Below are 25,549 nucleotides of genomic sequence, written 5' to 3' on the forward strand. Positions count from 1 at the left end.
TCTCCACGCCTGGTGTTTTCCTAGTGCCTGCTCGGTTACCGGATGTAGCAGTGGTGTTTTGAGCATTAAGGGTTTCTCCTTGGACACTAGTTCCCACGTGACTAGTTGGTTGATGGGGTGTCTCTCTCACAAACTCGAAAAACCTTTTCGAGAAGTAATTCTGCGATTAGAGTGATAAGCTTCTCTAATCTATTGAGACAGTTTAGCTCTCCGATGTTCCTGCTTAACGCATTGGCTTTCAGTGTTCTTCCAGTTTTTCATGAACCAGTGTTGAAACCGTTTGTGTTGCATATCAAGAGAGTTGATAACTCTTGAATAAAGAGTTATTTGTCATGTTTTTTAGCTTAATTTGTGTGTATTTTACTTATATTTAGTTCTTGTCCTCACATTTTGTGAGAATATATGTTATTTTGTATTTTTATGTTCTTTGGGTAATTTGGAGTTGTTAGTGGGAATTATTAAGTTTTATTTGAATTTTGGTAAAGAAAATGGCTTAATAGAGAAAGTGCAAGGTTTTGCTAAAGTTTTGCAGGAACCTTACTGCAACAAAAGTAACAGGGCTGATTATTGAAACTAATGTAGAAAAAGATGATGTGATAATTCATTAATTGATGTGGCGAAAAATAGTTGATGTGGCATTAATACATGTGGATTGTGGCTGATTTGTGAGGAATTCTCTAGAAAATTCCTAGGGCACATGAGGAATAGATTTTTATGAAAGATGCTTTTGTGAAAAAGAGGGGGAATATAACCTAGCCTCTGTTACACCATTTGGAGGGAAGAACACAATTATTGGCAGCCATTATTCAAAGAAACTCAAGAGGATGAAGAAGAAAAAAAGGAAGAAATGGAGGAGAAGTACAAAAAATGAAAGAGATTGAGATTAGGCTAATAGTTTGCTCTCTTTACCTTAAACTTTTCTTGTATTTTATTTTCTATTTCTAAACTTTATAATAGATGATAGAATTTTGGGTATTTTTATATTTTTGAGCATGAACTAATTTAAGCATTGGATTATGAATTTTGTTGATGTTTTATGAATGTTGTTAGTAATAAAGTTTTGTTCATTCGCGGATGCCTAATGTTTGTTTACATAATTTTGCTTGATCACCAATTGTAGGTGGTTAGCTAATCTTGATTTTGGAAAAAATAAGATTAGTGGACATACTTGAATGATGCAAGATTATTACCTTGGAAAAGTGTGATTTGTAGATGATATAGGAATATGCTATTTACCTTGTATGACCCATCGGAAATTGGTACTTAATTTGTGTTCTCTAGGTCTAGATTTGCATAGGAATATGTTAATTTAATCTTGAGAGCCCATAACATATAGGTTTGGAAAAATTATATGTTCATTTTTATTTCTGGTTGACAAAATATAATTACTAATGAATTACTCTATGACATTTACATTGAATTTACATTCTAGGGGGATTTAATTGTTCTAGCTCATCACTTTGCTCATTTTTATTTCTCATTTTATTTACTTTCTTGTTTAGTTTTTAGCCTAGTTCAAACTATCACTTCTTGTTTGTTTTACCCAAATTATTTAGTATTGATTTTTGCATAATTAATTTTTAATCAATTCCTGTGGAGACGATATTATTTTACATATCATTGTATTACTTGTTTGTGACTACATGCACTTGCGTATAAATCTAATTTTAGCACAACAAGAGTCTCGTAATTGTTGTTGCAAGTCAGCCACAATTTGGCTGAGCTGAATGACCTGAGGATTGGCCTCCTTAGGGTCATCTATCTCCAGCTGAGGCTCCTAGGTGGGACCTGGTTGTTGGTGCTAGTCTTGGGAGAAGTTGGTAGTGGCCTTGGAGGAAGAATTGAAGAGCTGGTTTCGAGGCCTGCTTTTGGCGCCTGAGGCTCAAAAGTAGTCCCAATTCCAACCCCATCAACTGATGTGCCCCTAGTTGTTCGGCCAGTTGCTGGAGTCTGTCTGTCAACACTTGTAGAACGTGTTGCAACCATCTTGTTTAGTAACTTTTTGAGCTATGGCTCTCAATGAAAGTACGAAAATTTTGACTCAAAAATCTAGACTAGACTTCTAAGCCACACCCGCTCGCTAGATTGGAGAGAATGATTAATGTAGCTGAGTATTTGTAAGAGAAACACAATAAATTTATAGTAGTTCAGCCCTATACCGCGATAGTAATGAGGCTACGTCTACTTTGAGTCTTTATTTCTCACGAGATGGTAATTACAACAATAGACGAAGTATCAGGAACTCCAAACTCTAGAGAGAGAAAGTCTAAAGAGAGAATCTTTAACCTTGTGGGTAGTTTTCTGAATGTGAAAAATGAGCTAAGGGAGCCCCTTTTATAGGTGAAGGAGGCACACAAAAATAGAAAAAAATACAAATAAGATGTTTTTTATCGTTGATGATGATCTAACGGTGAAAATTAGCTTCTGGTGGTGATGACCAATTTTTGGTGCCCGGTGGGTCCCGTTGCAGGTAACCCCGAGCTTATTTTCGTAACTCCCTTGGAATGAATTTTGACGATGATAGGTTCAGAATTGCAATTGGAGTGTGAGACATGACTTGATATAGCATTGAATTAGCTTCTAAATACAAGTTGAATTGCGTTAATCAAATTAAAATGTTGACATCCCAGTCCCTAGGTTGACATATGACGTCAACTTGGACGCTGGGTAAGTGCAAAAACGTCCAAGGAATTTCCTTTAAGATGCCTAAGTGATACCTTACACCACTTAGTCCATTTATATGTTTTGGCGAAGCTGGTCACCAGTTCTCAGAGATGTTACTATTTTGCATAAATGAGAAACTCGAAACTCTTCATTTCTGAGTGTGCTGGAAATGAAAAATGCAAAGTTGTGAATTTAATTTCTCTGACTTCATAGATCATCGTCATTCTAAAAAAATAGACGGACGGTCAAAACGACATTAGACTCGAATAAGCAGAACCCAACGCACCAGGCCTTTTGTCAACCTGGGTGATGGGCCCTTTTTCCCAAGCTCCTGAGATTTTGTTTTTGATACTTCTAAGTCTTCTGAACTTGAGGAAGAGGTCGCCTACCCTATTTTTGACCATTCTGGATTCTATGGTCGCATCAGATTTGGCATTGGAGCAATTGAAGGCAACAACCCAGGTTGATTGTCAACTTGGGCGCTGGGCCTAGCCCTAGGTCAACCTGGGCGCTGGACCTTGTTTCTAGGGACTCGAGATTGTGGTTTTCTCTTTGAGTTTACTTGAATCTTCGTTATTTCTAATGATGAAAAAAATGCCCAGAACACTTTTTGCTGAACTTGATTGGAAATAGCCCAGGTTGACAATATGTTGACCTAGGCACTGAGCTCGACCCCAAGTGTTAACCTGGGCGCTGGGCCCAACCCCAGGTGTCAACTTGGGTGTTGGGTCCCAGTTTTTCCCCTTTAGAAATTCTATTTGGTCCCTAGAAATAGTTGAATCTCAATATTTTCTGAAGACAGAGAAGATGCTCGAAAGAATTCCTAAAAAACTCTATTTTAAATGGCCCGGGCTGACAAAATGTCAACTTGGGCGTTGGGCCCTTTCAAGTGTCAACCTGGGCGTTGGGCCCTTTTTTTGTGCCCAAGAATTGTTGTTTTTCCTCCTAAAGGACCTATTTCCCCATTTTTGATGAAGAAGAATACGATGCAAAAGTTGAATTTCCGACTGGACACTTGGAAGGCACCCAGATTGACAAGTTATCAACCTGGGCGCTGGTTCCTCGGGGCCTCAAGTGCTCAAAAATCAACTTGCTTCGATTCTGATGCCTCAAATATGTTTGTGGCATGTCTAGTTGATGTCTCAATGCAAGTTTTGACCATTTTGCACTAAGCAGGTCCTGGAAACTGAAACCCTAGTTAAGGATGTCAACCTGGTGGCCAGGTGAAACCCTAGGTGCCCAGGTTGGCTTCCGGGTTGCAGGTTCGTGTAATTACAGCTCTCGGGACTTAGATTAGGTTGCTTCATGTCTTCATGGTGCAGAATACTGAAAGATAGTGAGTTGGATTCAAGTTATTGAAGTTTGAACTTTTATCCCGAAAATCCTGGAGTCAACTTGGGCGTAGGGCTAGGGTCCCCTCCCAAGTTGACTGCTATGACTCGGGTCTACTCAACTCCATGACATCATCCTTCTTGTCACATGTCAAACATTGATGTCCACATCACCAGGAAAAGTTTTTCGGATTAACAATCATAAGCTGAGGCATAAACCCACAAAATCCAAAAGACTACACAAATCTCAACAAAATTATCACATTGCACATCCAAACAAATGTTGATCTACTCGGCAGAACCCTAATTTCACTAAAACTATCACAATTGAACCTAAACCTAAAATCACATAATAAATCTAACAAATCTAACATTGTAGTCATCAGATATGGAGGTGACGGCGAAGGTCGTTGTTGGGTCGTCGACGGTGAGTAAAGCTTTTATCGTCAGGGAATTTGGGTTTTCAATGGTGTGGGGCCTTTTGGGCTTTTGATGTGAGAGGGAGGGGGAAGACGAGGTGGCAAAGACGACAGAAGAACTTAGGGCTTTGAGAGGGCTTCTGGTGGTGGCGATTTCTCGAAGTTCAGGAACTTAGGGTGTTCTATTTAGATCAAAAGAGAAAGAGAGAGAAATGCTTTTTGAATTGACAAGATAGAATGGATACATTAAAGTAAACTAATATAAATTAGTATAAAATTATTTGAAGAAATTTATTAGATATTGGGTGAAATTTTAAGCATATTAAATAAAATTTCCCAAATGAATTCAATTCAGAGATTAAACGGTTGGTGTAGTAGTCTTATTAGTAGTAGTAAAGTAATGCTATCTTATTTGACTTTGTAGTTGTAAGCCCAAAAGTCTTAAAAAGACCATTGTTTGTCCACATTGGATGCTGAATTTGTTGTGGTGTTCCTAAAAACAAAGACTAGTGTGCCCATTTTTCTAGTGGCACCGCACGCTTCACGGTGGTTGTAATCCCATGCCATGAAAAAAAGTAACCACTTCTTTTTTTCTTCATTTTTACCATAAAAAGAAGATTCCTTTTGGGTTTGGACACAAAAGCTTTCCTAATTTAAAGGCCGCTGCCTTATCCCCAAAGGGTTATTGTTTACCTTTTAGATTGCTTTGCAAATTTAGCAATGCATTATTATGAAACTTTACATTAGTTTTGTTTTTCCAAAGGAAAATGTTATTAGTAACATAATGAAATGAAATGATACTATATAATTATGATTAGTATATAATTAAGTTTGTATAATAAATGAGCTGAAGTCAAAGAGATGCTAAGGAAAAAGATAGAGGAAAGACTATAAGCGTTGGTTACAGCTGTATTCACGAACTCCTTCCTACTTTTTATTTATTTAATTAATTAATTCTTTTTAAGTCCAAAGACCAATATCCAATAATGAATGATAGCACCATAAATAATAAATAATAATAATAGCATTATTATTATGGTCTATAGTCATAGAAAGGAAGAATGAAATTGAACCCTCTTTGTTTGTCAATCTCAATGACCAGAGAAAAGAATAGAATACAGCTCATAAACTAATTTGGCAATTATATTTTGTGTTAAGATAAAACTATATGGAACGACTGAGAATGGCACTGAGTCACTGACCTCCTCTTCCTCGTGATGCGTGCACGCTCTCCTTGTCCTTTTGAGTTTGATATAATGATATAATTATCCACTCAAACTCAAACCCTTGGCTTTCTCCCCAACCCCATATCTATCTTTCTTTTCTTTTTATACAATTTATGATCAATACTCATCCCCTCACCTGACCACACGAAAAATCCAAACTAAACCCATAATCCCATATATTATTACTATTAGTATTAGTACCAACACATACAAGATCTGCCCTTTTCCCTCTCTTTCCTTACCTTTCCTCCTATGGCTTCTACTTCTCAATCAAGGTATGCTTTTATCTTTTCTTTTGTTACTTGTTCTTTCTGGGTTTTTGGTTGCGCTAATTAACTAACTATCTTCTTTTTAATGTAACTATGTTTCGATACCATTTTATGTGATAGTTAAATGGATGATTACCCATCAGTAAAGCATAAAACTTGGTGTTTGATGTTGTGTTGAGTTAGGATTACTAAATATAAATTCTTAGTTACATCATAAAAAGTGGAATTCAATTGGTTGGTTAATGGCGTCACACTTTTGTTAGAATTATATTTGGTTATTGGGACTTAACTGTGTTTTCAACAGAAAGTACTTTTTTAGAATTAGCTCCATTAAGTTAAATTTAGTCCTTTCATACACAAAGGTTGGACTCAAATCAACGATATGACCAACTAATTTTAACTGCTTTAGGAACTTTTATAGTGGCTAACACAAAGACTACCCCAAAATCACAAGAGAAAACACAATAGATAATATATAATGAAACAATAAGAGTGATTGTAATAGACTGTAAAGTAGTTCAAGTGATTGAGTAAAAGAAGTACTTAATTTAATTGTTCATATAAGATGCAAGGTCATACCTTGTACTGATGGGGTGGCCTGACTAAGGGTATAGCTGTTAAGATGAGATTTATCAGGTTGAGAAAAACTAAAGGGGTAAAGGTTTAATTTTCATTCTGGTTTTAGATTATGTACAGAACAGACTTTATTGGCAAGCCATTATACACTGTAAAAAATGAAAACTACTACTGTTTTTTTTTTTGTTCGCTGGAATGCTAAGTGTGCGAATTATACTCACCACTGTTTGTTTCTGGCTTTTCTTGGCTGTAAATTAGGTGAGCTTGTTTTCAAACTGGAGTTATCATAGAAAGGATCACAGATAGCAGTAATTTTTGTGTTTTCTTCACCTTTCTCCAAAACAACATTGTTATCTGTTTGTTTCTCCTATTTAAGACACTGATTTTTGTCAATGTTTTGATTTTGTTTGACCATCTGAAACTAGATCTAATTCTGTGAAAAGATTTATCTTAGAGAATATCTTACCCTTAACTATTTAGTCAATGAGCATGAATATCCGTTTTGCTTTTATAATCTAATTGCTGTTTGTCTGATGTGTGGCAGGATTCTTGACTTGTCCAAGACTATAAATGTTGGCATAATGAGGCAAAATCTTTGACCAGGATGGATCCTCAGACTTTTATTAGGTTGTCAATAGATTCACTGGGACTAAGGATTCCAAGAACAGCTTTGAACTCCACTAAGTCTGATATTCACGCGTTCTCTTCCCCGTGTTCATGTGAAATTCGTCTTCAAGGTTTCCCGGTGCAGACTACTTCTGTTCCTTTAATATCTTCTCCTCAAACCACACCTGATCCTCATAGCATTGCCTCAAGCTTTTATCTCGAAAAATCTGATCTGAAAGCTTTATTAGCACCTGGCTGCTTCTATAGCACACATGCTTGCCTGGAAATAGCTGTTTTCACGGGGAGGAAGGGAACCCATTGTGGGGTCACCATCAAAAGGCAGCAACTTGGGACTTTTAAGCTTGAGGTTGCTCCTGAATGGGGTGAAGGGAAGCCAGTGATTCTTTTCAATGGTTGGATAGGTCTTGGAAAAAACAAGACAGACACCGGAAAACCAGGTGCAGAGCTTCATTTAAGAGTCAAAGTAGATCCTGATCCTAGATACGTGTTCCAGTTTGAAGATGCAACCAGACTGAGTCCTCAAATAAATCAGCTTCAAGGCTCTATCAAGCAGCCAATCTTTAGTTGCAAATTTAGCCGAGACAGGTGATATGCTTCTCATATTTACTACATTTCTATAAGTTATAGCCTCATTAACTTCCATATACTGTGTCAGTATGCAAAACAAAGTAAAATGGCAAAGAATCAAAGCAATCCATTTTCAATGCTGATTACAGCTAAATTATTGTTTTGAGACCATGATGCTCAATTAAACTGCTTCTGCTGCCACAACTCATTCATTTATAGACTAAATTTGCTTTTGTCTTCTAGTTTGTTTTTCTGTCATCTTTGTCTGTCTCAGGCTCTTACTAAAAGCAGCAAACCAAGTGATCATCTTCATTCAATGATAATAATTTCTTATTGGAATTGCTGCTTTGTTTTGATTTTATTTATTATTGTTTTATGTATTTGCATCATAAAGAAATTCATAGTGCTTTGAATCAACAGGGTGGGCCAGACAGACCCTCTGAGCAACTACTGGTCAGGTTCTAGTGACAATAATACCGATCCTGAGTGCGAGAGAAGAGAGAGGAAGGGATGGAAGGTGAAGATACATGATCTTTCTGGCTCAGCTGTTGCCGCAGCGTTCATGACAACTCCGTTTGTGCCTTCCACAGGTTGTGATTGGGTTGCCAAGTCCAACCCAGGAGCTTGGTTGATTGTTCGGCCTGATGCTTGCAGGCCAGAGAGCTGGCAGCCATGGGGTAAACTCGAAGCTTGGCGTGAACGTGGTATGAGGGACTCCGTTTGCTGTAGATTTCGTCTCATGTCTGAAGGTCATCAGGAGGCAGGGGAGCTTCTCATGTCTGAGATTTATATCAATGCTGAAAGGGGAGGGGAGTTTTTCATAGACACGGATAGGCAGGCGCTTGCAACGGCAGCAACTCCAATCCCAAGCCCGCAAAGCAGCGGAGACTTTGCAGGACTCAGCCCAGTTGTTGGAGGCTTTGTCATGAGATGTAAGGTGCAAGGAGAGGGAAAGACTAGCAAACCATTGGTACAGCTTGCCATGCGTCATGTAACATGTGTTGAGGATGCTGCAATCTTTATGGCTCTTGCAGCTGCAGTTGATCTCAGTATCGAGGCATGCCGCCCCTTCCGTCGGAAGATAAAGAGAGGGTCATGTTACTCTTTGTGAGAAAACAGCTAAATGAAAAAGATTACCGCAAATACGCTACAACTCTACTTAGTCTTTCTTTCTTTCTTTTTTTTTGTTTCAACATCTGGGATTGTGTATACAGTACAGATGGAACTTGTAATTGTGTTTTCTGCAACATGTTCAGCTTAATTTGGTTAGCATAGTAGTTTGGATTTGAAGGAACTTTTTTCCCATACTCATTCCAAAGTAGTTTGTACATAACAAGAGCTCGTAACCTGTCATGTGAAGGGAAAAATTTGCTGTCTTAACTGGCTTAAGGGCAATGAGCTTATTTTTCAACTTATAAGCATGCAAAATATATTATATATATATTACTTCCATTGTTACAAAATTTCAATACATGTGTTTGAACAAAATGAGTGTTATATCATTAAATATCAAAACAGAGTTTATCAGCCATTTGCTACATACAATCAAAGAACATACATAATAACAATAAATAATCAAACACTCAGGCTTTTGATTCTAAATCTCACAGGCTGCTACATGTTTTCCTATTGTCAATGCTTCCTTTCCCACTTCCCCTCACGTCTTCCATCTCGCTGCTCCCTACGTTCTACTACCTGCCTAGACTTGCTCCCTCGAGATCCATGCCTCTGAGATCCAAATCCACCAACCTGTCCATCCAAGTCTGGATCTCCTACACTACCCGTGTCACCGGAGTCCTTGCTTCCATCTATATTCTCTTCATAACTACTTCCACATTCATCTAAACGATCACGAGATTGCAAAATGGTAGGAAGCTGGCCAGAAAATTGTCTGGACCCAGATAGTACAACTGTTGGCATTGACACCATAGAACTAGAATCAAGCTGCAAACTGCCACTTGTACTTGTTCTTGTGCTCCCTTCATTTCCTGCTCGTCCATTGTCCCTTTCACGATACCTTTCCCTGGGGCGGCTGCAGGAGAAGATGAAAAACCTTAAGGATCGATATATGTGGCACCTTAACATTTTTATAGCAAATTAACTTTAAGAAATGAATTCATTTATATTATCTATAAGAACAATCATAAGGATACACTAAATGATAACATGATCAAGTTCGTTCCACAAATTGTAAATATCCCAAAAACTTTCTACAAGACAAATGCAGCATCAATGTTGTAGGTTAACATTTCTAAACAGCCTTGTATGTGGCATCCAGATAGCAAACACAACACGAAGTCAATTACGGTATTACATACTGGAAAAAAGCATGGTAACAAAAAAAATTTAGAGATTGAACTAATTACTTCAAGTGTGAAGAAATTTTAACATAAAAGAGAATCTCAAAATGATGCTGCTACTGAACCCCTTAGGGTTAGGGGCTGTTAGACCAACATCTATGATCCCCATACATTTGTAGAGGACCTATTAGCACAGTTTCCCAGGAATTTGTTGCCCCTGATACTCCAATATATTAAACAAGAAAACAACTTCATTATACTATCTGAAATGTTTAAAATATACTCCTCCAACAATCAGTTTTGGGTGGACAAAGAGATTGTAGACATCTGTATTAAATTTCTTAACTTCATAGGTATACTGTAATATGTGTACATCATTTTTGCCCCTATTGTAGGGGTGTTTTCTATTTTTGACACTTATAGAAATTATAACCTAAATTCTTTTGTGCAACTTACTATTTGAACTCTATTTTTAATACCATAAACATTTCACAATTTTCTGAAAAACTAATGAGATGTCTGTTATAACTACAATATACACCGTCATATAAAAAATCTAAATTATAATTTCTCCAAATGCCAAAAATAGAAAATGTTCCTACGGTAAAGGCAAAAGTGGCATAAGTTGTAAAATAAACAAAAAATGTCTACAGCTAAAAGAAGTTATAAGAATAATTAACCACTTTGTGACTGACTGAACTTACCCACTCTGAGCATAGGAAGAAAACTCGCGCCTAGATGACCTTACTCCTGATTCAACCTGCTCCAATTCCCGCTGAAGTTCTCTCTGCACAGTTTTATAAAATAAAAAGAAATATCAAAAAACAACTTACTAAAAAATTATCACTTCCAGCTGAGACTAAACGTATATATAATCCTAAAAGTCAATCTGTTTTTCATTAGGCTGATAGAAGGGACGTATTTGAAATCAAGTAACTGCTATCCTGCAAGAGTGGTCCAGATCAACGATGAAAAATCCACAAATTAAAAGCGCAACGGAGATAAGATAAAACAGCTGAACTCCTAACATAATAAAACAGACTTACTACCATTAATCTTTCAAAAGAAGGGAAAAAAGGCATGTATAAGTATGTGTTTGTGGGCATGCACGAGTGCGACGTATGTAGAGAGAGGACTAGCGCAGTCTAACCATAGTTCTAAAACTGCAGATCATAATAAAATATCTTCCAATGCTCTTTTAGGCAACTGGTTCGAAAAAAAAAAAGACGAAAAGATTTGTATTGTGCTCATATAATTAGAACTAAAAGTCATCCACCCGTTACTTTGTATTAGATTCTTATTAATAATACTAGATTTTTGTTTCTTCATAAGAAGTATTATTAGAACTGAAGAAGCTAAGCCACGTGTAAGTAATAGTGTAACTAGCAGTTTATCTCTTCAGCAAAAATGTGAACTGAAATTTAGAGAACCTTCTTTCTTTTATAAAAATTGAGCCAGTCTTTGGTCATATAAGAAAACCTTCATAAGATAATGCATCTCAAATCCCAAAACCAAATGTGTTAATAAAGGTTTCTACCTGTGTTTGTCTCTCCTTCTCCATATCAAGATTGTGTCGCAATTCCCTGGTTTTTGCACGCTCGAGTTCTAGCAATCGCTGTCTCTCAATTTCCTTCTCAGCTTCAGCTGCTCTCTCCCTAAAGGAATGAAGCTCAATAATATTGTAATACTAGAGAAATTTATTTCTCAAAATCATGAATTCAGTTGAAGAATACAATATAAGCATATTAGGATGCAACACCTATCAAGTTCTTGTAAAAGCTCTGCTTCTTGTACAGCTGCCTCTTCCAAATATTTCTGGCGGGTGTGTCTCATAAGAAGTTTCTTCTGCCTGCGCACTGCTACGTCTTCTCGCAGTTTCGACTTTTCTCTAACAGAAGATCATAAAATATCAATATGAGAAACTGCCAATGAAATTTCCAATAAACATTAGGATAGCACCAATCAATGAAACAGTAACACAAATAAGAATAATATGGCAGTAACCTGTATTATTTACTAAAGCACCAGTACAAAAGCTTTTCCAAGTGGTTCCAGACTACACTCGTGCTTATCATTACAAAGCATAAATACCACTACACCTTACACAGCTACGTAACCAACCAATATACAAAGGACCGCGACCATAAGCAAATGACAAAACCGCACCATTTTTTTTTTCTTTTTGAAACTAAGATCCCCACCTAACCCTACAATATTTAGGGACCAGAAAACTATAACAATTGCTATATAAGTACTCAGGAGGGACTCAAATCTCAGGCCTTGTGAGAGCAAACCACTTGTCTGACCTACGCCTTTACAGTAATGTACACCATGACTAATCCTTATTTCTCCTGCCAAAAGTGACATGTATTGGTATCGAAAGCCTATCCATTTCTCAATAGGAAAGAATTTCTCTTATGAAGATCAAATCCTTCCAAGCATTGGCAAGAGACTTAGACTTCACCTTTATATTCATTTGTGGAAACACAAGACTAATTATAGCAGTAAAAGGAACTTTTATTATTAAAATAAAATTATTTACTATTATAACAAACTTATAGTGTAGCCAAAATGAGAGGCAATAGTAAGAGCAGAAGCGGACAGTCTGTCCTCCAACTCCAAACAAGGATTAACTACAAAATAGGAGGAATCAACTAAATACCAAGACTCCTATTTTCATACACTACATATTGCCAAAATAAAAGAGAGTAAAATTAGTACATACAGGGAGCAAATGGACTCCTTGATTTGTTGAAGGCGTGAATCAATTTTCACAGTAGCTGGAAAACACAGTAACAAAGATAAGCACATGAGAAGCGTTGAAAATAAACTTTTAACTGCAATAAAGTACTTGGATAGCGCTAATAGACATAACTGACGCTAAGGAAAACAGAATTTACATGTTAATGAAGGAATCTGACATTCTTCTTTTGAATTACTAGATGATTTTTGCAGAGCCTGTTCTTTTTTAAGAAAATCCAATTCTATTTCAGCCTCCTCCATTTCCTGTAATTTTCATAATAAAATAACACCACAAATAACTTGAAATAAAAATTGACATCTGTAATAACCCAGTTTACCATCTCTTCTTGGTCTACTTTGTTGGAGAAGAAATCAAAGTACGACTTCACAGATGTTAAATTAGCCATGACCTATCATAAGTTATAAATTAGTATGTGGGAACTCAATACAAAATTACATCATAAAATGAGTCAACGAAGTTATGACAATATGGGTCAACGGGAAGAAAAGAAAGAAGCATCCATGAGTAGCTTTGGTGTAGAAAAGCACAAGAAAATCAAGCCAATATATATTTATATATACAGTAGAACCTCTATCTAAGAATACTCTATTCAAGAATAACCTTTAATTTGTTATAAAAAAAATTAAGTCCTAATTTGAGCTAGTTATAAATAAGAATAACCTCTAAATTGTAATTAATTATACATTTTTAAGCCCCGCATTAAGAAAGTATACCTCTATATAAGAATAATTATATCTTAATAAAATATTTACATGTAGTTTATAAATTTATTTATGTAAAATTAATAATTTTATTTCAAATTGTAATACATGTCTAAATATTATATTTACTCAAAAATAATTTTATTATGATATAATATAAATGATTGTTTATTATTATTGTTGTTACATTGATATTTTTGGTGTTTTGATTTTTTTTTTCTAGTGTAACTCTATTTACTTATAACCTCTCAATTAGAATATAATTTGCTTGATTCTAAGTGTATTCTAAGATAGAGTTCTACTATATAGAGAAGCTTTCAATGATTGCATTAAATATGTAACCATGAAAAATATATAAATATATATAAAAAAATTCAACAGTTATGTCATCATAGTAACATTTTAGTGGTCTGCCATTAAAGGTTTTATATATACAAATATGGATACCTATATGTACTTTTAGAATTTTTGGATACATGATAAGTTGTAATTCCATTTTTTTACATGACGTCAAATAATGCAGTTACAATGGACCTTTCACAAATTTTTAAAATTTATGAATAATTTAAGATGTTAAAATCAGGACTTGAACAGCTTGTTGCATTTGAATCTTAATTTCAGCATTTTAAATTATTTGAAACTATCTAAAAATTTGTAGGACGTTCCCTATAATTACATTAATACACTTGTCATGTGAAAAAATGGAATTGCAATATATACATGTACCGAAAGTACTAAAAGTAACTATAAATAATGATTAAAAACAACCCCTACCTAATCGTTTTCTATATGTATGTAAATATTACTACACAGCACATAGTGGTCAACTATCCTATTACATAGCTACAGTAAGAAAAATAAAATACACAAGTTACAATTTTATAGTTCAATTCAAGCATGTGTTGTAAGTTTCAATGAATTAAGTTACAGTGCTCCTAACCTGAAGAATTGCTTCCCGGGTACTCAGAAAATCTGGGTTCAATTGCTTTGAAGAGCTTGTAGAGAGTACTTCTTTTAGAGCCTTAAATGCAATGGTGAAACAAACATTTATGTCAGTAAATAAAAAACAGCTAGAAGAAAAGCTTGCCAATTTCACTTAAATACAACTTGTGTCTCTTTGTACTACCTCTTTAGCTTCGACCTCGTCATTTTTTAATCTGCACAGAATTTGGCAAGCTCTTTTCTCAAGATCTCCAATCCTGGTTTTTTCTGCAAAACAAAGTAAAATAGTTCAAGATAAAAAAGTGCATGGATACATACAGGTGCATTATTATATCAAATCAAACGGCTAAATAAAAGGGCTATACCAGATTTCGACAATCCTAAAGTCTCAATATCTCTCCAAACATTTTGAGGGATCAATGAAATATCTTCAGGAGAGCTGTACAGACAAGCGCCAGCAATAAGTGCCAATGAAAGTCGTAGCAATGGGCCCTCACAAGTTGGTTGACCAAGCTTTCCCAGCCCATGAACACTATCCGCTGCTGCCAGGAAAGATTGTAATTGGTGCCTAGGAGCAAATGGGAGATATTGCACAAGAAGGGCCATTGCACAGTTCCTCAGATGTAAAGACACGTCTGATGATGCCACCACGATAACATGATCCCATGTACTTGATACCATATAAGTAATTGCAGATTCGGGAATAGACATGACCAGGCCAGGGGAAAGACTATTGCAAAACCTAAAATCTTGCAGGTGAGTTCTTCCATTCATATCTTGGCCAACAAGTTTTCCTAAAAGCTGAAGTGCTATGAATCGTTGTTCAGGCTCAGCATGACCCAACAGTGTACAGAACAAATTAACCAGAGAAGCCTCACATTCATTAACGGCATGGAGATCTCTAGCCAGTAAGGTCGATAGCCATTTATCCGTCTGCAAACGCAAAGCAATTTTTGGCGCACTGCATGAATTATTTTTTATGGCAGAGCAAATAAAACCAATGACATCACTCAGCACAAAACAGTGGGGTACTCTGAGTAGACAATCAAGCATCACAGAAGCAACTTCCCAGCAACCTTTTTCTTGAAGGGTCAGAATAGTTTCAGAAATTCCTTCAAGACCAACCCTCCAATGAACAAGGAATTGGTCAGCTGACTTGGATGTGCTAGAGGTTTCACTGTCAATGTCTTGCATATTATCAGCTTTCTGTGCAACTGATGACAAACACCTTGAGTACATGAAACATTCTGCTGATGTAATTGTAAGCTTCTTAGCCAGTTGATGATGAAGATTCCAACATGAATCAATTGTTGGGTTAAGTTTAATAATGAGAACCTCTAAGTCTTTAGAAAATTCTTCAATTTCCTCTGTGGACAAATTGAGAACTTTCTGATTTACATTACCAGCGTCACTGCTATCCTCCAACTTAATAGGGCCTTCGTTAAATTCGTTTTGGTAGACATCACTTAAAAACCCTAAATGTGAATCCAAGTTGTTACCTAGGAGTCCACCAGTTGATGACTGAAGTGGAATAGCACCAAATAACTGTAACATCTGAACTAACAGAAGTTTGCAACTTTTCATAACATTCTGGAATGCGACAAGATAATCATAGAAAGAACTTGTTGGTTCGAACGCAGTAAAGTTAGCCCAGGACAGCAAGGAGTGCAACATCTCCCTTCTACGTCGAATAGACAAATCAGGAAAAATAGAAGCCAAAATGAAAATTGTCAATCCTCTGGTAAATGGATCCTCGGTAGTTCTGTCCTGATTTCTATCAGATTTAATGTTATTGAAAAGTTCATCAAAACACAATGATTCAAAATTAAGACACGAGTCTTCATGTAATAGTCTTTCCTCATCAGACACCTTACTTAAGGAATATGAAATGATTGGCTTCAACAAACACAAAACAGAGTCGATAAATGAAACGTCACAATATGAAGCTCTAGAAAGAGACAGAAGCACTTGCACTACTCTAGGGATCTCAGGCACCATAGCCTCCATGTGCTCAGTTATGATGGCTTCTAGTACATAAAGGACAACCACCTTAGCATTCTTTGCAATGTAACCTTTCAAACAATCATAATTGCTTTCTGACGCCATTTGATCCACATGATAAAATGGCCACAAGCACAACTCAGAGAACCAACATAAAATATCTGGCATGGCAGTGGAAGGAAGGGATCTCAATTGCGACCCAACAGCCTCCAAAATGGTTTCCCCAAAACCTCCAAATTGGTTTTTCATATTCGGAAAGAACTTATATAGATCAGGGTAAAGAACATGGAAAGAATGAAAAGACTTGTATTCATGTCGTTGGCTGCAAAATTCTTCTAACTTCACATTTTCGTATCCATGGTTGATAAAATTATCCACTACAGCAAGCTCATCAGCAAATATAGATAACAAATCTGTCAGCTGTTGCAGATCAGAAGCAAGGAAAATTCGGTCCTGTATATACTCTCTTGCATTACGAGATATTGCCATCCAGCCAAGAAACCGAACTAGAGGAGATGTGCATCTAGAAAATGAAGAGATTCTATTTGTCCAGGCTGAAGGAGGAATCAGATTTGTATAGCTGAAACCATTGTTCTTATTGATAGCAAATTCTGCCCCTTCTTCACCACTGCTTGAAGCCACTACCAATCTCTGAAGGAGTATCCATCGACGTTGTATCCCATGTATTGTTTCTGGCTCCAGATTAGGTTTTCCTTCTTTTAATTGGTAATAAAGGGAAGTTAACATCCCATTTAAGCACTCAGCAGATCGTAATATAATATCAATCACATGTTCAGCACTGCAATATAGCTTTGTGGCCGAGTGCAACAAAAAAACAAGACTCTGCAAGAGAATTTCATGCAATGAGTGATGTTCTCTTCTCAACCTTTCAATTAAAAAGTTGCACAACAGAGATTGATTTTGTCGAACCAATGTGATGGCATCCACAGCCTGTGTATCAAGTAAAGACAAGTTCACAACTTGTTCATCAGATATATCAACATAACACGAAACATCATCGCCACCAGACATCTTTTCCTGAAATTTCCTGTCTAATTCAGCAGCCTTGAGCAAAATTTGGAGAACAATTTTATCTCTTTTCTTTTCTAGTAGAGCTATGGTTTCTAAGTCAGTTCTAGACTTTCCAGAGACTTTTCTCTCAAAATCGTGTTCTTTGAGAGCCCTAGTCTCTTTGATGTTGATCTGGTTCTTTAACTTCGGACCATTTTTGAAGGACATCATAAAAAAGGGGTTGACATAGCATTCAGCAGCCAAGAGCAAAGCATCTATTGCTGCATGATGGCTCTCCATTGTAATCTTATCTTGGGAATGCAAATCTAAGGCCAAACGCTGAAACTCAGATGCTCTAAGCTCACAATCTTGATAGTTTATAAGTTGAAAGTAATCTTCCTGTAAGTTGAAGTATTCGGCATTAAAACCTGTATCTATTATCAAGTCAACATGAGACTGCTTGGGAAAGATTTTTTCAGCCACCAGCTTTGGTTCTGAACTGGCACCTCCGAGGTTAGAGTCAGTACTTTCATTAAAATCATTATATACATTTGTAAGTGAGATGCTACGTAGTTCTATTGGAGCAAAAAGAATATTGACATCTTCAAAAACATCCATTTTAGTAGCACTATCAGCGACACCTGTTTTGCCATCAAGTTCATCTTGGTTGTTTGATTTTAAACAAACTACCCCAAGGCAAGGATTACTGGGATTGGATAAACCACTTGAAGATTCAAGTTCTGAGGGCTTCAAAATAGAAGCTCGAAGGTCTATTTCAGGAGGTAATTGCATGCGAGGTTCCAATATAGCCAGAAGAACACTGGAATAAGAAATAAATACGTATGTTTAGTTCCATACAACATAAATTATCTTAGCGAGTTTCTCTTTTTGTCTTATTCTTTATCTTTATGCGGTTAGGTTGCTCTCCTCTGCTGTTTTATTTTAATAGGAGACAATAATTTTTATTGATTAAAAAGGTATTACAGGAAAAAGGAAAATAAAATCACCAAAAGAACAAAACTAAAAATCTATTTAGAAAAAAGGTAACTTAATCATCCAAGAGAAATTAAGGGGGAAATCCTTAAATCCTTACTCTTTTTCAGTTGTTGTCTAAGGGTAGATGGGGTTTCAGACTGTTCAAGGTAAAAAAAATTAATGGTTTCTGAGGATGATTGTCTAAAATTAAGTTCTCACAAGACATTTTGCAATGTTAAGCAAACTAGGACATTACATAGCATGATCACATGAATAATATTACCTAGGAGCAACTGAGCCACGCCTCCATTCAGATTCCAAAGAGGGTAAAACTGCCGGCTTTTGTACTGCTGTACGAATCACATTGAGAGCAATCACACAATTGCTTTCTTGTTTTTCAGGATAAGTAGAAGAGAGATGTCCAAAGGATATTGTGCTCTTGAATGAAGCAATGGCCGGATCAATAAATGGCTCTAGCATCTCCACAAGAAAGAGAATTTTATGCTTGACTTCCTGAAACAGTGACCGAAATAACAAACTAACATCACCATTCTGCAATGTCTACATAAGCACTGTTTTACCAATACCAAGAAATTTTACTCGTTAAGGATCTTATCACTTCACACACGTGAGCTGCACAATATTACGCATTTTTATAAAAAAATATATGTTTCTCAGTCAGAGAAAAATACTCAGTCTGCCAAATCATGTCCTTTTTTCTGCGACAAATCACAAAAAGCAAAAAGCTTTACCTTATACTTCCCCAGAATGTCGTCCATATGACCAGAAATAGCCAGCACAATATATTTTAAAGCAGCACGAGCACGAGCCAGGGAATGTTTATCCTAAAGTACATGACATGTCAAATAGAAGAGCAAATACTATGTTTGAATTAAAAAAAAAAAAAAAAGCAAGAGCCAAGGATAACATATCCACCAAGAACTCTAATAACTGCTGCAGTGTAATGGGAAGAAAGAAAGTACTTAATTACCATTAATTGAGAAAATGAAAGCTTATATAACTTCAAAATGTGTACAATATAGCTCCAATTGAATAGGTATACTGGTATAGCCAAATTTTCATTTATATTTCTCTTTTTAATAGGGTTTTTTTTAAATATTTCTTTTAAAGACTTTTGAGTTTAGGTATTTGACAGCATTTTTTAGACAAAACATGTGACCACTGGCCACAAAAGTATTTGTTTTGTTTGTAGAGAATAGACAACAATACCTGGATTGTACCCAAAAGATCCTCTAGAAGCTCCACAGTTAGATCAACCTGTAATAAGCAAACTTGCAGAGTTAAGAATTTTAAAGAAGACAAGACTACACGTATTCAAGCCAACCAACAATTCATTACAAAAATTTGATTGCAGAATGTTCAGAACATAAATATGCCTTAGGTGAACCTTTGCAATCACTTGAGCCATCCAAGGCGCTAGAACACTACAGCACAGGTCAATCAGGACACTAGCAGCCTTGCTCTGTAAAAGGAGTTGCTAATTAGTCAATCGGATAAACATAAAGAGTTCCACCAAAATGAAATAATTTAATTCATACATAAAAATTCAAACACTTTTAGCATATGTAAAATTCTGTGGTTCACATCTGCGCAGGGTAGTACTTATAGAACAGACGTAAGTTCTGAACCACCAGATGTTTACTCTTTATCAAAGTGAGAAAAAAAACTTCAATCTGTTAATGGAGGACGACGATAAATTAAACCAGCAGCACAATACGTTATCCACTTCAGTATTACCAAAAGCCATCGTGCAATACTGAAACAAGGCTGCATGCCACTTTGACAAGCATGAATTTACATTCTGGATATGTAGTGTCAATAATTTTGCATGCTCCCCCACATGACATATTGTTCAAAACCTCTTTTATAGACATTTTCTTTATTTAATTTCTTTTTCAAAAAAAAAAAAGATAGTTCTGTTGTTGTTAAGGTGCTTCTTCTTAATGTTCTTTTGCATTTCTACAGTTCCACCAGTTTTTTTTTTTTTTCCTTATTTTTGGTAGCTTGGCTTCAATAGAATGATATTTAAGTTTGCATGAAAATATATCTCTATTCAGCAATAATCAGCATAGTAGTTATTGGTAAAAGTATACACATATATGTCTATACATATAAACACAAAAACAGCCATGATGAGGATTAAACAAACAAACAAAAAAACTAAATGAATCCAGAGAAACGAACATGGGATTGAGAAAATGATGATAAGTAGCCAGCACAGGCATGGAGTAGCGTACGGTATAATGATGACGACGAAGTTATTACGATCTGCAATCATAGCCAGAATTGTCAGCAAGCTATTCTAAAAGAATCTAAATTATGGCTTACATCCAAACTAAAAAGTCAAATGCAACAATTGGAAACAAACAAAACGAATTCACATGACATTGAACGTAACCTGAGATATGGCTTGTTGTACCATAGGCTGTCTCCATTGAGAAAAATTATCATCAACCATGTCAGAAGGACTACTCACTAAAGGACGAAGTGCTACAAAACCACCAAGAACAAAGAACTATTAAACTGCCAATTCTAACAATCAAGCCACCAGTCAAGTGACAAAAGTTTTGGAAGGGGCTTAAGTTGGACTCAAAAAACTTATGTGGCCATCCAAATCTTTCGTTTTTTTTATCATCATCATCATCATCATCATCATCATCATTATTATTATTGGATAAGAAATTAAATTAGTACATTCATCAGGAGAAAAAGAATTACCAATTTCATGTTATTCTTAGCTGCTCACAGTAATCACTAAACACATCATCTTACACTAAACAATTTGGCACTCATTCAAGTAGAAGTAGCCATATATGATATATGTAAGTGCTTCATCATGTGATACTCACCTGGCAGCAATGCTTGGACCAATGGTAATGCAGACCAGAATTCAGAACTGCTCGCTGCCAATTTACTGCAGAGAACAGGCTGAGAAACATAAAGGTAAAACAAGAAATAAGTAGCGGAACAACCAGATTGTGAAAAAACAACAGAAATCAGAAATCACATATGTTAACAAAGAGGTTATATATCCATGTTCATGTAATTAACCTGTGACGCACAGGCAAAAAGAACGTGTAAAATCCCTTCTTCCACAGCCCCTAAATCCAAGATGTTAAGATAGTTGGAGTCCCACAGATCATCCGGTAGCTGGAATTCTTCCCCAAATAAATTTGAGTAATCAAGTAAGAGAATGGGATTAAGTAAATCAGATTTGAATGATTCATCCCCTGATGTTGCTTCACTAGGAGATGCTGATGTTTCTTGCACAGTAAGAGGTTCTAAAAGCTTTTGCAGTATACGAGAAGCCTGAGAGCAAGGTGGAATTACAGTTCAAAAGTAAAATAAAAGGTTGCAATCTCTGATCAATAAGAAATTAGATTAAAAGATCAAGAGAGGGAGAATTAAAAGAAATACCATCCTACAAACAATTCCCATATCAGAATCTTTGCATGCCTTTCTCAACAGCATGAATATCAGATCTGGACGAAACACCATAGAAGTAGATGTGGATAAGATAAAAGGTGTACTGCGTAATTTCCGTGGCTGTATGAAGATAAAATGAAGATGATTAATATCAAGATCATGATGAACATTCAGAAATAATCTTGAATATCAAGAACAAAACTCAACGTATTTGTTGAAAATTCATTTTCCCTTTATCTGTTACAAAATATCAGAGCATAAAATGCTGAACATCAAAATTAATCCTGCTTGAGCGGATATGAAAACCAGATTCCCATTATTAAATGAAAATAGGATAAAAATTACTAAAAGAACTTGAAATAATGTACTTGAATAACCTAATATCTGCAGCACAGAAGGTATAATATTGGGTAAGGTAAAGTATGCTAAGCAAAAATTACATAAGACTAAACATTACCTCAAAGTTAGATGAAACAGTCAAAGCTGAAGACAGCTGACTATTCCTAGAAACTTCAGAGTCAGAAACACTTCCCGCATACTTTGTTGTGGCCCTACAGTATCGAAGGTAGTTAGACGATTTGGTGGAAGAAACATCACAGCTCAAACAATAGGACTTAACCACGATGCATCCTCTGACAAAGAAGAAAACAGCTTGGGGAAAAGGAAATGACTGCATGAAATGAGGAGACCGTTGTATTCCATCTAAATAGGCATGTAGTAGACAAATTGTAGAAACTATAGATTACTTGTTAAGCATATTATTCCCTTTCTTACACATATATGTTTGTTATGCTTTTTAAAAAGCTTTCAGAAAGTGAGGACACTTTTTGTGATTTTCTTTAGAAAGTCCTCATGAAGTAAAAAGGACAAGTGTTTCGGATGTGCACCTCTATGACTACTCTGTCGGTCCCAATACTCCATCATATGCACGCATTAATTTGTACAGATACAGAATATAGCCCAAAATGGATAATCGAGGGCGCATATCGAATGTTACAATGATACATTTGCATGACTCTGCTACAATAGCATTAATTATCACTAGTACTAGCAGATTACAAAGGGTACTTTCATCATAATTTTGTTTGATTGCAAAGTTTCAATTCATTCCGTACAATATCTTGAAAGCCATCATTTTAGTGGTCTTGTTTCTCCCAATGATTCAAATTCCAAAACTTGGACAAAATCACTTTTTGCTTATTATTTGTAGGACGTCCTTTCCTTTGTGCAGTATTAAATAGTTAGCTTCCCAGAAAACTCCATAGCATATTCTATTTCTAAAAACTAAAAGAGAGTTCTCAATTCTTAGAGGAATGATGAATATACATACCTTTCATTTATGACATAAAGAATCGGATAAAATAGACCCGCAAGCATAGCAAGAAACCGTAAGTTAGGTTCTGCAGCATCTGAAAAGCTGTTGAGCTCTGCCTATAGAGTTGGAAACCGGAAACATAAAAAAGATATGTTATGACTTATGATACAACATACAAGCGGAAGAAGCACAAGCAAGAAAGAATCTATATAAATACCTCAAGTTGGGGGAGGAAGGCATGTAACCGACTGGTCATGTCTTGAAGCAACTACATAGCGATGAGCATAAGATACAAAAATGTTAAAAAAGAGTAAAGAGCAAAGCATAGTTGTTGCATATAAAGTGATCCACCTGAAGATGCATATCATGAGCATCTTGTTTATGGGAAATGATTTGAGGCAACAAGTGGTTCACAACAGGTTGAAACTCTGGTTCAAGGCCAATAACTGAAACTCCAATCAGCTGCCATGAAAGGATTGATTTTATTGTGTAAGAAAGAGGAGTTTAATATTTTAAAGTAAACAAATTTGATCAATATTAGAAAAGAAAGAACCTGTATGAAAAAAAGAGCAATTGGGTTTCCTCGTAAACAAGATATTCTGACATAACGACATGGAGTGTAGTTCATTGGGTACACAATGTCTCGTCGAGGAGCTTCACAACGCGGGCGTACTTTGACAAATGTCTCAGGCTACTTAGCATAAGCATTAGAATTAGAATTAGAAAAACAGGAGATGAAGATGAATAAGCTGAAGTAAAGTAGAGGATAATGATGGAAACCTTGAAGCGCAGACCAAGAGAAATTTCCCATTCGAGAACGGACTTGTTGTGAATCCGAATATGAGAGAGCAAGCAAGGTTCCTGGGAACGAAAACAGAAACAAAAAAACCCTTAAATCCAAGAGAAAGAGATGATTATGAGTGTTGAATTGAAAAGTGAGAGAATTAGGGAGTACGTTGAGTTGGAGAAGAATCCACTCCTTGGTGTTGGTAGCAGTAGACCAGTGGGTGCGAAGGTCAGCGTCGAGGACATGAGCAGCTTTCTGAGAGGGGGACTCTCTGGATGAGGCCTTGACTTTGAAAGGCAGAGCCTTTACTCGCCCTTCCATTTCCATCTCCATCATCTCTCTCTTCTTCTTCTTCTTCCACTTCTGAGTTCTGACTTCTCCCCCTTCGTTCCCATTTTACACTTACAGTTTCTTTCTATTCAGGCCAATTTACAATGTCAGTCCTTCAAGTTAGCCAAATGGTATATAGTACCCGAATAAATATTATTTTGGACCATTTGTTTTGTAAAAATGACCGATTAGTTTTTTTATTTTGTTAAATGATAAAATAGACCTTGTATTTTTTAAAATAGTACAAATATGACCTGAACTGATTTTTTGTCAAAATAAAATTTAATAATAATCTGATCTAAAGGTGTTACGACAAAACTGTTTATATTTTCTATATCTATTAGTGTTAAGAATTATCTTCAAGTTGGTTATAATAAAAAAAAGGGTAAATACCATTTTGGACCCTGTGTTTTGCAAAAGTTACAGATTGGACCCTGTGTTTTGTTAAATGACAAAATGGACCCTGTATTTTTTAAAATAGTAAAAATAGGACCCTGAGCTTAATTTTTGATAGCTTTTTTTTTTTAATACAACCAACTTGAAGACAATGCTTAATACGAACAAATACAAAAAAATGTAAACAGTTTTGTCATAGCACTTTTAGATCGGATTATAATTAAATTTTATTTTGACAAAAAATCAATTCAAGGTCCTATTTGTACTATTTTAAAAAATACAGGGTCCATTTTGTCATTTAACAAAACACAGGGTCCAATTGGTAACTTTTGTAAAACAAAGGGTCCAAAATGGTATTTACTGTCAAAAATTAAACTCAGGGTCCTATTTTTACCATTTTGAAAAATACAATGTCTATTTTGTCATTTAACAAAACAGAGAGTCTAATCGGTAATTTTTGCAAAACACAAGTTCCAAAATAGTATTTACCCTACAGTACCCACACTAAATATGACTTTCACACATTTCCCCCAAATTTGACAAATATAGGTTTATTTTACCTTAAAAAGTTAAGGACAACAACAAAGTACCACGTTCTTTCTTTTCTTTTTGCATGGGCAGAACTTTTATCCCATTCCAAAAAATGGTGAGGGTTGGAATAAAGTGGCAGTTTTACTTACGAAAGATGGGAATTGGGATGTTTCCTAACTCAACTCCCTGTTTGACCAAGTAACCACTAACAATATCCTTAAAGGAGGTAGGCTGGGGGGACAAGGCAGTGATAAATGGATTTGGTCTATTGATTCAACTTGTTGGCTTTCTACGAAATCTGTCTGTCTTCCTCGGGCATTATCAAGAGCCCCTCCTATTACGGTGGCGCCCACTCTTTGGAACAAACTTT

The 25,549-nt window shown here is 35.9% G+C and overlaps 2 protein-coding genes across 4 annotated transcripts; one reads left to right on the forward strand and one right to left on the reverse strand.

The window, feature by feature from the left end:
* Positions 1-5,343: 5,343 nt before the first annotated feature.
* On the forward strand, positions 5,344-9,148 carry LOC115697356 (uncharacterized). 2 transcript variants are annotated; one of them, XM_030624330.2, is made up of 3 exons: positions 5,344-5,915; positions 7,030-7,697; positions 8,100-9,148. In XM_030624330.2, the coding sequence occupies exons 2-3, from the start codon at positions 7,090-7,092 to the stop codon at positions 8,788-8,790; spliced, it is 1,299 nt and encodes a 432-aa protein (XP_030480190.1). In that variant the 5' UTR covers positions 5,344-5,915; positions 7,030-7,089; the 3' UTR covers positions 8,791-9,148. The 2 variants fall into 2 exon arrangements, with proteins under 2 accessions (XP_030480190.1, XP_060962934.1); XM_061106951.1 differs by lacking the exon at positions 5,344-5,915 and adding an exon at positions 6,024-6,793.
* An 8-nt stretch (positions 9,149-9,156) lies between these two features.
* LOC115697350 (uncharacterized) lies at positions 9,157-24,369 on the reverse strand. 2 transcript variants are annotated; one of them, XM_030624316.2, is made up of 26 exons: positions 24,091-24,369; positions 23,916-23,996; positions 23,689-23,826; positions 23,487-23,597; positions 23,353-23,403; positions 23,151-23,251; positions 22,278-22,371; positions 21,812-21,940; positions 21,446-21,703; positions 21,244-21,322; positions 20,793-20,884; positions 20,579-20,662; positions 19,782-19,856; positions 19,604-19,651; positions 19,126-19,218; positions 18,657-18,886; positions 14,752-18,218; positions 14,571-14,653; positions 14,385-14,465; positions 13,060-13,131; positions 12,880-12,985; positions 12,705-12,759; positions 11,739-11,867; positions 11,517-11,634; positions 10,684-10,766; positions 9,157-9,711 (listed from the first exon to the last, which is right to left on the reverse strand). In XM_030624316.2, the coding sequence occupies exons 1-26, from the start codon at positions 24,256-24,258 to the stop codon at positions 9,312-9,314; spliced, it is 6,426 nt and encodes a 2,141-aa protein (XP_030480176.2). In that variant the 5' UTR covers positions 24,259-24,369; the 3' UTR covers positions 9,157-9,311. The 2 variants fall into 2 exon arrangements, with proteins under 2 accessions (XP_030480176.2, XP_060962933.1); XM_061106950.1 differs by lacking the exons at positions 21,812-21,940; positions 22,278-22,371; positions 23,151-23,251; ... (3 more) ...; positions 23,916-23,996; positions 24,091-24,369 and having other exon boundaries at positions 21,457-21,506.
* Between the last annotated feature and the right edge of the window lie 1,180 nt (positions 24,370-25,549).

Source organism: Cannabis sativa, chromosome X (assembly GCF_029168945.1).
Source record: "Cannabis sativa cultivar Pink pepper isolate KNU-18-1 chromosome X, ASM2916894v1, whole genome shotgun sequence".
NCBI classification, from domain to species: Eukaryota; Viridiplantae; Streptophyta; class Magnoliopsida; order Rosales; family Cannabaceae; genus Cannabis; species Cannabis sativa.